The 14,626-nt window shown below is 38.4% G+C and overlaps 1 protein-coding gene across 2 annotated transcripts in view; it reads left to right on the forward strand.

The window, feature by feature from the left end:
* Window positions 1–13,641, forward strand: part of MAN1A1 (mannosidase alpha class 1A member 1) — a 166,569-nt gene extending 152,928 nt beyond the window's left edge. The window contains exons 10-13 of one of the 2 annotated variants that reach the window (XM_021082358.1): window positions 3,308–3,527; window positions 4,327–4,499; window positions 10,611–10,726; window positions 11,090–13,641. In XM_021082358.1, the coding sequence (XP_020938017.1) occupies window positions 3,308–3,527; window positions 4,327–4,499; window positions 10,611–10,726; window positions 11,090–11,216 (636 nt within the window). In that variant the 3' untranslated portion in view covers window positions 11,217–13,641. 2 annotated transcript variants of the gene reach the window in all.

Raw genomic sequence — 14,626 nt, forward strand, 5'->3', positions numbered from 1 at the left:
TAAGGCACATGATAAACATCAAAAGCAAACTAGGATGTGGTCCATTTGGCCTCTTCTAGGTTTATTTTTCTTCATTCCTATGAGGTTTTAGGTTTAAACCTAGGGAGTTCTCCGTATGGTATAGTTTCCATTATGTCATTTTTAATTACTGTCCTGGCAGACATGTCAATGTTTCCAATCTTCAAGTGGCCCCCTAAGATCTTGATGTTCCAAGAAAAACAACCTTAAAATACTCTCCGAAATATTTTCCCCCCTTTTCTAGAACTATACCCACATAGCTTTTAACATGTTGTATTTAGAAAAACTGTTGACAGGAAAATTCATTAAGAATAAATGAAGTCAAAGTGTTTCCTGTATCTCTTCATGGTAAGAATACTTTCAATCCATTTTGTGTTTTCAACTTTGAAAGTGAAGCTAGAACAATTACACCTCTGATCTCATAGCAATTTGTGCTATGAGAAGTGTAAATAGTCATGTCGGAGTTCCTGTCGTGGCGCAGTGGTTAACGAATCCGACTAGGAACCATGAGGTTGCGGGTTCGGTCCCTGCCCTTGCTCAGTAGGTTAACGATCCGGCGTTGCCGTGAGCTGTGGTGTAGGTTGCAGATGCGGCTTGGATCCCAAGTTTCTGTGTCTCTGACGTAGGCTGGTGGCTACAGCTCCGATTTGACCCTTAGCCTGGGAACCTCCATATGCCGCGGGAGCGGCCCAAGAAATAGCAACAACAAAAGACAAAAAAAAAAAAAAAAAAACTAGTCATGCCTTACATAGTAAATTTTCTTTGTCTCGGTTGAACTCTAAATCATTATTGTGAGGGATAGGATCCCTTACAGTATTGCCCCAGACTGGTTAAGCCACTAGGGATGCCGTTCATCAGTTTTAGATCCCACTGCGTTTTGGAAGCCATTTAATATCAGAGTAACATGTTTTCTTTGTTGTTTTAATAACAAAATACTTTTGAGTTTTCAACTGGCTGTTATGGCTTCACCCTAAGAGTCCATAGTGGTGGATGCTCATGCTGCCAGAGGTCCACTGGAGTGAATGGTACCTGGGAAGGTAATGTATTAGGCATTTGGGATTCTGTAGGCACATACAACTAATTTTTTTTTTCAAATACAGAAGGATGAAATCACAAAATATACAATAATATTTTTTCCTAATCAGTTCTCTATAGGCTTGACACAATAATTTTTAGAACCACTAAAGACTATGTTTTCCTCCTTTATGTTTATTTACATTTTCCCATTGCCACACAAACATTGTTTTAAAGGTCTTGGAACTTCATTATAGTGTATTTTGAGAAGTAGCAACTTGGTCAGAATTATGTCAAAAATAATATAATACTTTATTCAGGATCCATAACAGGATAATAATGTTTCTCTAATGCATGCTCAAAAGCTATTACTCTTGCCACGTAGAAAGAATAGTTTCCTGGGTGATGAACAAGTATCTGCTTGAAGGACTTTATTACAATTTGTGCTATGAGAAGTGTAAATAGCTAAGATGTTCAGCTGAATTAAATAAGAATGAAATATTAATGTAATAACTAGACCATCAATAAAATTAACTTAACCATGGTTAATGAGCATAGTTGTATGTTCATTTATTTCTTACCATCTTTGTTTCTTTTTTTATTTCCAATAAAGGTAGGAGAGGTTTTATCTACCTGTGTTTTTATTTTCTTTCATTTTTCCCTATCACAAGTTTTGTCTGTATCTACTACAGGCATGCCTCAAAAATATTGTGGGTTCAATTCCAGACCACTGCAATAAAGCAGATAACACAGTAAGGCAAGCCACATGAAATTTTTGGTTTTCCCATGCATATAAAAGTTATATTTACTCTACACTATAGTTTATTACATGTGTAATAGCAGTATGTCTAAAAAAAACAATGTATATACCTTAATTAAAAATACTTTATTGCTAAAAGATGCTAATCATTATTTGAGTCTTTATTGAGTTATAATAGTTACATTAAAGATGACTTATCACAGATTACCATAACAATATCATAGTAATGAAAAATTTGAAATATTGCAAGAATTATCAAAATGTGACACAGAGACATGAAAAGAGCAAATGCTGTTGAGAAAGCAGCACTGATAGTCTTGCTTGATGCAGAGTCACCACAAAACTTTGATTTGTGAAAAATAGATTATCTACAAAACACAGTAAAGCAAAGCACAGTAAAACGAGGTATGCCTGTATTCCCAAATGTGCTTCCTAAAATCCTTTAAAAAAAAAAAAAGATAGGTGTAATAGGTATAGACAATCATAGCCATTATCCTTCCAAGAAGTAGTGGGGGAAGGGGAGCATTCCTGTTAAAGTAATTAAAAACAGTAATTCCAAGCACTTACACTACATTTTTGTTTTATTTTAAAAAAGGCTTATTTTATCTATTCGAAAGAATATCAATAGTCCTGGGGTAGGAATAAAAGTTGTTTAATAAGTCATTTCTGTAAACATAATTTCTCCCAAATTTACAGACCTTTATTCTTTAAAAAAAATAAAAATAACCTTATTCTTTATATATTGATATCCTTTTTAATAGAATTATTACAGAGGAATTTAACTCCAGTGTTAGCGCAATGGAGCTGTGATGATGACACGTGACTTTATCAAGTGTTAATCACAGTACTGACCACTTTATAAACAAAATGTTGCAGATTTCTCAGTAGATACTACTACTCCCATTTTGTGAATAAGGATACTGAGATTTAAGGATACATTAAGTGAATTACTCACAAAGTTTACAGGTAGTAAATGTCAGAGCTGAAATTTAAAACCACGCAATCTGATTAACTCAAGAACAGCTCCTTTTACCCACTCTGTTTTGCTACCCCTCCAGGCCTAAGAGAGCGAAAGGAAGAGTAATACCACCAGCCTGGATTTTATACACAAATATACTCTGTTCCTCATTCATGGTAGAGCCTGTGCTTTGTCCTTTTTCTCTATTTGTGAAAATAGAAAGGCACTAAAGCAGCTATTACCACTATACCAGTGGCCTATCTGTGAAAAGGAGACATATTTTTGGGTATGAGGGCTATACCTGTTTGTTCATGGAACCAAGCAAAACCAGTAGGGCTGGCCCAACAGTGTTCATCCTAACTACGCAAACCAATAAGGCGTAGAGTAGAAGAAATAAACAGAAAGCAATAACATGAAATGTTAGGTCACGTTGGATTTGTAACACCAAACTCAAATTGGGAATGATGTTTTATACTTTTTTTTTTTAATGTTGGAGATGTTTTCCATATCAATCTGAGAAGACATTACAAAATGTTGAAAGCAAGTATTGTTTTCAGGCAATTGAGACACACTTGATCCGGAAGTCACGTAACGGACTGACTTACATCGCAGAGTGGAAAGGGGGCCTCCTGGAACACAAGATGGGCCACCTGACCTGCTTTGCTGGGGGTATGTTTGCACTTGGAGCAGACGATGCACCTGATGGCCTGACCCAACACTACCTTCAGCTCGGGGCTGAGATTGCCCGTACCTGTCATGAATCATATAGTCGCACATGTGAGTACCTGTTATTCTTTATTTAAGTTGTTTTAATTAAAGTATAGTTGGTTTATAATGTTGTGCCTGTTATTCTTCATTTACAATCTAGTCCCATGTGCTTTTTAGTCCTTCAGTAAGGAACTTCGTCCACTTTTTGTTCATCTGTTGCCATCAAAAGAATATCCACTGTTCCTGATAAAATGTGGTGATCATGATGAATATGTTAAAGGATTTTATATTTTTACTGCCTTTCTATATAAAAATATTTGCCCTTTGTTTACCAAGGAACAAAAAATTGAAACCATAAAGGGTTAAGTCAGTCTAACTTATCAGCCCTGCTTTAGGTAAATACCACTGGATGAGAGTCTCTGTCCCTGTGCAAAACTGAGTATTTGATAAGCCATTATTAGTCTTCTCAGAATCTCCATGAAAGACATGATGGGTCTGGCTCCCTTCTTATGAAATAGCAGTTTGAAGCACAAATACTAAGTAACCTTCCTGACATAATGACTTAGAATTCTCAGCCACTGATTTTCCAGCTCACTAACAAGGTGGTACTTTGCACCTACGCAGTGGGTACTCAGTAAATGGTGGTTAAATGAAAGAAAATCAAGGATGATGATGATTTTCTAAAATGGACTCTTTTAAAGGTATATTGAATATCGCTTATTATACAATATTTGCAACCATTTCTTAAAACGACTGTTTTTGGTACCTTTCTTGAATGTGGTAAAAGTACTTCGTAGTTTCATTTAAGTTGTGGACGCTAAGCATTGTCTAGGACAGTAACCGCTGTCATCCATTCCATGTCCTTTAGTTGTGAAACTGGGACCAGAAGCTTTCAGATTTGATGGTGGTGTGGAAGCCATTGCTACAAGGCAAAATGAAAAATACTACATTCTACGGCCAGAAGTTGTTGAGACTTACCTGTACATGTGGCGACTGACTCATGATCCAAAGTACAGGAAGTGGGCCTGGGAAGCCGTGGAGGTGACATTTTAATTTGTTTGTGTTTTTTATAGAAAAATGTATCTGGAAAAAATGTTCAGTGATACCTATGAATCTAGCATGTTAACGTTTTTATGATTTTAAGGCTTAAAGCTTCAACTAGCCATTTTTCCATTCAAGACTGAGTGTTTTCAGTTAAGTAATCCTGTAGCCCTGGCATCAGCTTTGTTTTATGTAACAGTCATATAAATATACCTACTCTGGTTTTGAAGGAGAAATCTAGAAAGGTAGATTATACAACTCAGTCCTCATGACTATAGAAATGATGATCACTTGATTCCACCAAGGGTTACTAGCAGCTTGGGAATAGTCAGCCCTACCTGTTGTCTCTTTCAAGAACCACTGTGTGGTTGTGTCTTCTAGTCTTTGGGTCTTAAAGTGATAATATGTGTTTTTACTTAGAGTAAATAAGCTACTTGGATCTAATTTCCAGAAAGAACCTACAGAACTGCTTTGTACAAAAGATGCTGACACTAGTCTCAGGATTCTCTGAATATCTGCAAGCTTCCTCTCTGTCTAGTGTGTTGCTTGAATTGTCTTTGTCACTTCTTGTGTCTCTTCCTGCTGAAGATGGTGTATCATCTTCCTAAACTAATCTGTCGAACACTTTGTGTGGTGAATGCCAGCGGAGGCGTTCTACAGGATATGCATCAAACAATGTCTAATTTTAAGAGCTATTATTCCAAAAGGAGTGGGAGGGAATTCAGGGGCTAAGAACAAGCAAACGCTTTAATTACACTCTCTTATTGTCTAGAACTCTTTGTTAGAAAGTTAGTTGTCTTTAAAAACCATCTTTTAAGACTGTTAGGAATAACGTCTCTCAGGAAATCTAAAATGAGTATTGCCTTTGCATAAAATTTAACTAATATCTTAGGAAGCTGTTGATGAATCTTGCTTATTACCCTCTTCCTTTAGTGTGTGTCTTATCAGCAGTTGTCAATCATTTTAAATAATTGCCATTTTTTAGGCTTTTTTTTTTTTGCAAATTTTTCTAATTATGTTTAGGCAGTGGTAATTCCAATGTCTTTAATTTTTTTTTCCTTTTGAAAAAGGTATATTAAAATTGAGGTTCCTCTAAGCCTTGATGACAGAGAATTATTTTGGTCTTCAATAGGCCAGCAAAGGAATTAAGGTTAATCCTCACTTTGCAAATGTAAGTTTAAATTGAAAATATTAGTAATAACGTATTTCGGCAAATATAAAACATCGTAATTGATAAGAAACGCCATTAATTTATATACCACTAAGAAAGCACAACACTACCAATTAATTATGACACGCCAAGTTGGGAGATGTTAAAAATGTATGACAGAACTGATCACAAGTGGAAAATAAGTAAATACTGCAAGGTGGGCAGGCAGCTTTGGTTTGCCTGGTTCTTCGGGATGCGTTGTTTGTTTGTGGGGCAGTAAGTTTGGTTTGATATGTTAGGATTCTTACCTGTTGTCAACTTCCAGTGGAGCATATGACGTCACATTGTCTCCCTGTGTCACAACACAGGCATTCCCCGTTTTTGCCAGCAGTCCCTCCTGTTAGAACTGGAGATGCAGTGAAGAGGAAGAAGTGCTGGGGGCTCTTGCCTGATGTAAAGCACAGAGGCCACAGACTTAGGAGGGGTGGCAGCACTTTTTCCCCTTTGTCCCCAGGTCCCATCCCTCAGCCCCACCCTGCATCTCAGCTCCGGGCTGCCATGGGCAGCACCCTGACTGCTGGCAGCCTCACTTCCAGTGTCCTGTGTTTCTCAGCTGTGCTGGCTCAGAGCCCCTTTCCAGACAGCGGGCTGGAAAGTGGCCCAGGCACAGCCTTCAGCCAGTGAGGTTTTGGAGTTGATGGATAACTCTCCCCGTCTTCCTCCTCTGAAAATTATTCTGAATGTGTTCTACATGATTCCTTAGAGGATTCCGGTGAGAGCCAGCCCCCCGTGCACACAGCTATGACCTGCTCATCGTATTTCATGGCCCTTCTCCCTTCCTTGTGTCAATGAAAAAAACATTGCCTGCCATGTCAGGAGACAAAAACAAAGAAACAAAGGATGTTGCAGCCATCCCCTTACAGCCACCACCCTGGCATAGAAACAGCCATCAGCCACTGCAACCACCACCAAGGTGCACCCTGAGGAAACTCAAGATGAGGAAGCCCCAGAGCACTGGCCCAGAGACCTGAGGTGCATTTGAGGAATGATTTCAGTGAGCCCAGACTCTTGCATTTTCCCATACATAGAAAAGCACTAACTAAATTCCTTAACTCGAGATACCTGGTTTTCTTTAATTAAGTTCCGACTTAACTTTTGAAGTTCCAGCTGCCTGGTCTTTATTGCAAAACCTCCTATATATCCTGGCTCCTCCCTGCATCTTGAGAGCTGTCTTTCAGAGCAATCTAAGATGCTGTGTCCTGGCTTAAGTCCTCAGTTTTGTCTGCCGAAAAAAAAAAAAAAAAGCATAACTCTCAACTTTTAGGTTGTGAGTTTTTTTCAGTCAACACCTGTTTCACTCTCCCCACTCACTCACTTCCTGATGTCACCTACCCCCACCCCAAATCTCCCTGCTTCCAACCCTGGGCTCTGTTTTTAGAGGAACCCTATGCCCAGAGGCTGAAAGTCTCAGGAATAGATTGTGGTGAAATGATGTTCTGATCAGACTAAGCCTCGTGCACACAGGACCACTTCCGCTATAGAGAAACTCTAAGACCAGGGCCTGTGACAGGGGCCCAGGATAGTTGTGTGTCCCCAGCTCCACATCCCTAAAGTCTTAAAATGTACACTTGACAGGAGAGGTTTTCATTTTTTGAAAGTTAAAAATACCTCTTTGACATCTCCCCCCTCCCCTTTTTTTTTCCTTTTTAATTTACCAAAAGCCTCAAAAAAATGAAAGTCATTAGGCCGCTCTAAGCCTCTGAAAGGCCTGTGTCACTGGGCTAAGCATGTCTTCATCTTGCTTTATTTTCAGGACAACCTCATGTTGAGACAAGGGGTGCTGCCTGGGGCCAGGAAACTCTGAGGCTACGGTTAGGGAGTCTGACACTGGGACTCAGCTCCCTCCTCTCAAACATTAGATGGAGTTCTTGCCTTCACTGGCTTAATGCATTAGGACTGGGGGAGAAAAAGAATGACTAGAGGGGAACTGGAAAGATGACCAATGTTTGCCCAGTGCCTATCCCCCCCCCCAAAAAAAAATCTATCTTTCTGTAACAAAAGAAGGTGCTTATAGAAATTTTTATGATGCAGAGAGGTGGCTGCTTCTCACGCCTGGCCCCCTCATTAGCTTTTCTCTTTATTACCAAAAAACTTCAGGGACAAATCAAGAAAAACTTTTCTGGATGAAATATCTGTTCATTTGGGGGGGTTTTGGAGGGTTTTTTGTTTTTTTTTTTTTTTTTTTTTTTTTGGTTTTTTGTTTGTTTAGGAAATGTCCAGAGATAGGATTTCATTTATGTTCAGTAACGACAAATTTACCCACTTCTTCTAAGTGCCAATATTTCCCCCCCTGCTTTTGTAAATAATCTTTGGCCTCCTCCATGTATCTGGTATTTGACTTTTTCTCAAAAAGAACTGTTATCAACCAAGGAAGGAAAGAAAAATATAATAGGACCTGAAAGTTCCTTTCTTCAGGCTTTTCCCCACTTAGTTCCTGGCCTGTAACAGAGAATATAATCGAAGCCTTTCTTTAAAGTTGATTGTTCTTATTTTCCTCTGGGCTTTTATAAAGTACCAAATCATGAGATGTGTTCTTTATTCACATAGCCTGCCAGTTAGATTTTCTTTAACTTGGTAATTAAATGCTTCTCCTCACAGCCCCATGCTCTCTCCCTTCTGCCCTCCAGCCCTAGGGTGCAAAATCAATATCCTCATTATCAGTGTCTGCGGATGGAAGCCCGAGTGCTCTGCGCAGCGCTCCTGCTTCCTGCCTTCACCTTCCATCTCCCCTTTGCCAGGCTCCACATTCTTAGAGCCATGTTTTCCTCCAAAACCGTTTTCTGGACTATGAAGATTTTTTTCCCAACTAATACACCAAGATCTATGCCATATCTTCTTGGTAGTTGAGCTGAATGGGAAGGAAAGGGAATATAATTATATATATAAAAAAATACAGTTATGATTTGGAAAAGAAAACTGAAAAACAAATGAAAAATGACATGAGACGCTCAGAGTCACTTTTTCTTATTCATGTTTCCTGTCTTCTTTATCTCATTGCAAATTTTAAGGGGTTCATACTTACACTTTGTTATTTCTGTCCACAGTCTCTGAATTAAGACCAGATTTCCAATGACAACATTTATACAATGGAAATCTTTATTTGACCATATAGTTAGTAGAAGTGATAGGATGTGGTGAGTAGAAAATAACTTTGCTAGAGATGGACATGCTTGGTAACTAGCAAAGCAAACCAACACCATTTCCAAAAACAAACAGCAGTCAAGTTAGCGGCAGCTGACAAAGTGGAAGACACTTTGTTTTAGGTTGTTGGGAAATTTTCATTCCTACGCTGTCCAACCCGTGTCTTTCCCCATTTCTGACGGTAATACTCATTAATACTAGACTATTGCCTGTTCCATCAGTAAACAAGGCTGGTACAGCCATCAAGCCATCATGTTACAACCACCCTAACTATAAGGCCTGAGGGAACTCATGTCATAGGCAGGATGCCCCCCATCTAGTAGTCAGCCACTGTGGCTGCCCACCGCACCCCACCCCCAATGGGACACCCTGAGGAAACTCAGGATGAGGCAACACAGGACACCGGCCCCAGATAGCTGAGGCGTGAATGAGAGGAATGCTTTCAGTGAGCCCAGACTTTTGCATCTTCACATACATAGAATAGAAGAGTGCTAAATTCCTTAACTTGAGATATCTGGTTTTCTTTTATTAGCAGTTATCCTTTGATGTTCTGACTACCTGGTCTTTTGTTGGAAAAACTCCTATATATCCTAACTCCTCCTTGCTTCTTTTTTTTTTTGCTTTTTTTTTAGGGCTGCTCCCATGGCGTATGGAGGTTCCCAGTCTAGGGGTCTAATTGGAGCTACAACTGCCAGCCTCCTCCACAGCCACAGCAACGCAGGATCTGAGGCACATCTGCGACCTACACCACACCTCATGGCAATGCCAGATCCTTAACCCACTGAGCGAGGCCAGGGATTGAATCCACAACCACTAGTTGGATTCGTTTCCTCTGAGCCACAACAGGAACTCCCCCCTGGCTTCTTTAGAACAGTTTACTCAGCGTTACCTGAGAGTCTGTGTCCCAAGCTTGAAGTCCTCAGAAAGTCAATCAAATAAAACATAACTCTCAACTTGTAGCTTTTGTGTGTGTGTGTGTGTGTGTTTCACTTGACAGTGGTTACTAGTGTATTCATCCCATATTCTCCATCCCAAAAAAAAGAAAAATGTATTTCAGAAATAGATACAAGCCATGTTTTTCACTGCTTTCCATTTTCTCCCTTTATCGTCTCTCAGTCACCAATATTACTATTTAGTACTCCAGAATCAGTTTTTAAGGAATAAGATGTTCTGATGGTCCTAGCAGCTGTTTTGGATCCAGCACGCCTTCTCAACCAGTGGTTTAGAATCCCAGTTGACAGTAACAAATCTCTCTCTGGACCAGCCTCAGCAAACTTTTCCTGTAAGGGCCAGAGAGAATTAGGCTTGGGGGTCATGTGCATCTTCTCAGCTCTGCCATTATAGTGAAAAAAACAGCCCCACACCGTATGTAAACAAGTGAGTGGGCTGTGGTTCAATAATACTTTATTTACAAAAACAACAAACAGGCTGGATTTAGCCTAGGGTCTATAGTTTGATGGCCCCGGCTTGAGACCATAGGAGGAAATGATAAACATCACTGAAAAATCATTCCAAAACTAACTGTAGAAGGGTTTCCAGTTAGATGAGCTATATTGTCCTTATGTCCTTTAACTTTTCATATGTTATTTGCATTTACATGCTATGCGTTGTTTTTTTTTTTTTAATTTTCACCTGAAATTGATGCAGTCTATCATTGTTCAATTTAAATCCTTATTGACATGTGACACTCTAATAGAAAAAATTGGGGATAATCCGTTTCCTGACATGCCATCATCTTTTCCCTCCTCTTTGTGATGTAGGCCCTGGAAAAACACTGCAGGGTGAATGGAGGCTATTCTGGCCTCAGGGACGTTTATGTGAGTGCACAGACCTACGACGACGTGCAGCAGAGCTTCTTCCTGGCAGAGACACTTAAGTAAGTAAAAATTTATTCGGAACGTATATGGTGGGCAGGTGTTCTTTTTCTTTCCGGTTGTCTTTATCATGAACACATTCAAGTAACATCCAGCATGACAGCTTCTGAGCACTGTTCTCCACGCGGCAGTAACTGCAGGTGCGCTTCCACATCTCGCAGTTCGGCCACGAGAACCAAGCACAGAGCAGCTTCATTCCTCAGCGTGAATGACTAGACTCCTCAGGGTCTTGGTCTTCTTGACCGTTGTCCCCGGGTCACCCCAAGATGAATGGAGACATGGAGGTGGTTTTTATTCTGTATCTTTGTGATTGCACTGACTGACAGAGTCTCTCGGGCCTCACCTACTCATGTTTCTCTCTCCAGATATTTGTACTTAATATTTTCTGATGATGATCTGCTTCCACTGGAACATTGGATCTTCAATACCGAGGCACATCCTCTCCCCGTGCTCTCTAGGAATATAAAGAAAGTTGAAGACAATGAGAAATAAAAAGATATTTTATATGTTTTCTTTCTTCCATTCCCTTCACTGCATACCTTAATGATTCTTTTTCCAACGTTCAGGCACATGATCAATTTTTATTAATAGGTCTCTGATGATTCTAAGTTCTAAAATTGTTTTGCAGTCTTTTATGTTTATTATCATAGGCATAGATGGACCTAAATTCCTTATTGTATACTTTATTGTTCAGTCAGTGAGTCACAGGTTGGTTGGTTGGTTTTTTAAAAGAAATCTGTTACCTCTGGCATTCATGAAGGTGGAGTATCATTTTTATTAAACTGAATAGAATGGTATACCGGTGACCTCTTAATTATAGTTTTGATTTGACTGCAAAACTTTTTCCTCCTCTATGAGGAGATGATGTCTGCTTTAAGCTGTAATGTTTTGCCATGTTGCAAAAAGCCATAATAATAAATAATTAAAAAAAGCTTTTTTCCTTTTCGATTTCATGTAATCTGGTTCGTCTATCCACCAGAGACAGATCTTATAACTGTGACAGCCTCCTTATGCAGGTCTATCATTATTTGATAGAATGTCTTCTAAAATACTTTACTCACATTGTAATTCAAATTAGAAAATCATCCCAAAAGGAACATCTCCTATTGACTTCATGTCATTGGATCCATGATATATTTCTGTTGCTTAATTATATTAGTGTTTCTTAATTTGGGCATTTGTTCTCAAGTTTTACTTTAAATATCCTGTGTCATCTCTGGATCATATACTGGTTAATTTTCATTTTAGTTTATGGAAGCAGGATTTAACTCTGAAATAAGCTTTACCAATGTATCTATTCATGGTCAGTTGAAGAAAATCTAATAAACTTTTAAGCCAAATTAGTATATACTATATTTTGTTGTAGGAGGAGTTCCCTGGTGGGCTAGTGGTTAGGAATTTGGCATTGTCACTGATGTGGCTTGGATTCAATCCCTGGCCTGGGAACTTCCTCATGTCATGGGCACAGCCATAAAAATTTTTTTACAAAAAAAGGAAATAATACATAGGAATGGACACTCCTGATCCCCTATAATCTTATAGCAGATCAAAATAATTATATATTCAAAGCTTTTTTTTTGAAATATGAATGGTTTTCCCAAGAATCAATTTGGTGACACCTTGCATTTTCTTATCATATGGTTTGTATTATATAAACCATATGATAAAAGGCTAATATGATGCATATACTGAGGTACAAAGATTTTGACCATCTGCATTTCAACTACAGTGGTCAAATAGATCAGTGCAACCCCATGTATTAGGATGAAGTGTATAAAAATGAAACATCTGTAGTTTAAAAACTATTCAATATCATGTGGTTCAACCTAATATTTTTCAAGATATTTATTTTTTATCAGCAGATTTAATTGTTTTAGCTATTTTAGCTTTTGAATGTGTTTCAAAAGATTTCCTTTGTCTGAAAGGACCACTTTGTGTGACCTGCCCTTTTTTCAATATTATACATTGGTACATGTCAAAGAATAAGTCAATAAAATTAGTAAGTGAAACAGATCCTTTACACATCAAGATTGCTGTTACTCTGTTTCTGTAGCCCAGAATAATTTCTCCCACTCTGATTTTCAGCTCACCTTATGAAATTAATGGATAGTAAGAGTCCTGTTTTCCCAGGATTCAAAGGAAAAATATAGAAGATTCTTGTCAACATTGGGCCAAAAAATTGAATGACCTTGGACTAACAATTTAAGTTAATATATTGTCTTTGGTGTTCAATCTGATTTGAAAGAGCACAAGCTGATAGGTCTTTCTGAAGCAGATAGGATGTTAAAATCAGGCTTTATGTACACACTGCACTGTGATGTACCTTTGGAATTCTGGTATAAATAGGCAAGATTGTACTATCTGTGTTGCTCAGCTAATGGCAAGAGCAAAGTTATTTCAGTTCTAGAACTCAGATTTTTTTTAAGCCTAAGTCCAAAATACCAAAAATGTGGAAGAAATAAGAGATTAGTATTATGGTGATATTATTTAATTAAAGTTATATTTTATGTTAATTATTTTAAACAACTTAAGTCCTTAGGTAGATACTGATGTTCATTCATTTTCCGCAAAACCTGTACAATTAAGTTTACATCGGTATTCACATCCCAAAAGGTAAATAATTATAGTAGCACTTAATTTTGTGTTTCCACATATGTTATGGTATACTTTTACAACTAATATTACACCTATAAGTGGTATGACAGTTTACAGAACTCAGTCATGTTTGTAATGACGCCTTCATATGTATTACCCATTCTTTCCATTGATTGTTTTTGATTTGTACATAAATCCATTGTCATTTCTAACTTTATATAAATCTCTAATATTATGGGAAACAGAATAGATTGACACATAATTTTTAAAAACTATATTTGTAAAATTTCTCTATTGTAAATAAAGCCTTTTACTATATCTCCTCAGTTGTTACGTTTTTCTCCTTTTAAGTAAGCTTTTGTTTATGTTGGGGTGAGCACATACAATTGCAAATGGAATTATTAGATCCTCACATTGATTCCATACCACACCCAGAGAATTGTGACAAGGAAATGTTTCCTGTTAAAAACTTTAAATTGCAGGGAGTTCCTGTTGTGGCTCAGCGGATTTAGAACCAGACCAGTATCCATGAGGATACCGATTCAATCTCTGGCCTCACTCATTGGATTAGGATCTGGTATTGCCTTAAGCTATAGTGTAGATCTCAGATGCCACTTGGATCTGGTGTTGCTGTGGCTGTGGCGTAAGCTGACAGCTGCAGCTCCAAGATTCAGCCCCTAGCCTGGGAACTTCCGCATGCTGCAGGTGGGCCCCTAAAAAGCAGAAAACAAAACAAAACCAAAACAAAACCTTTAAATTGAAAATAATGTTGCATACACCCCCTTTGGTTAATCAAATCCCTTGATTAGGAATGTAACATAGGATGAGAGCACACAGCGTATAGGAAGGCCCTTGGCATCAGAAATAGCATAAGGGTGATCTTTGTTCTTAAGTTTACCATGCAATTGAGGAGATAAGACTCCCCCCACTACTGAAACAAAACAAAACAGCATTTTGTTGTGTTAACTGATGAATTAAATTCTGCTGTAGAAGTTCAGGGGAACAAAAGTCACTGGCATTTGAGTGATCAAAGAGGCTAACATCTCCTCAGAAAAGAAAATCATGGACTTGGAGAAGAGACTTGTGGCTGTCTGATGGGAGGGGGAGGGAGTGGGAGGGATCGGGAGCTTGGGCTTATCAGACACAACTTAGAATAGATTTACAAGGAGATTCTGCTGAATAGCATTGAGAACTTTGTCTAGATACTCATGTTGCAACAGAAGAAAGGGTGGGGGAAAAAATGTAATTGTAATGTATACATGTAAGGATAACCTGACCCCCTTGCTGTACAGTGGGAAAATTTTAAA

The sequence above is a fragment of the Sus scrofa genome, chromosome 1, assembly GCF_000003025.6.
Source record: "Sus scrofa isolate TJ Tabasco breed Duroc chromosome 1, Sscrofa11.1, whole genome shotgun sequence".
Classification (NCBI taxonomy): Eukaryota; Metazoa; Chordata; class Mammalia; order Artiodactyla; family Suidae; genus Sus; species Sus scrofa.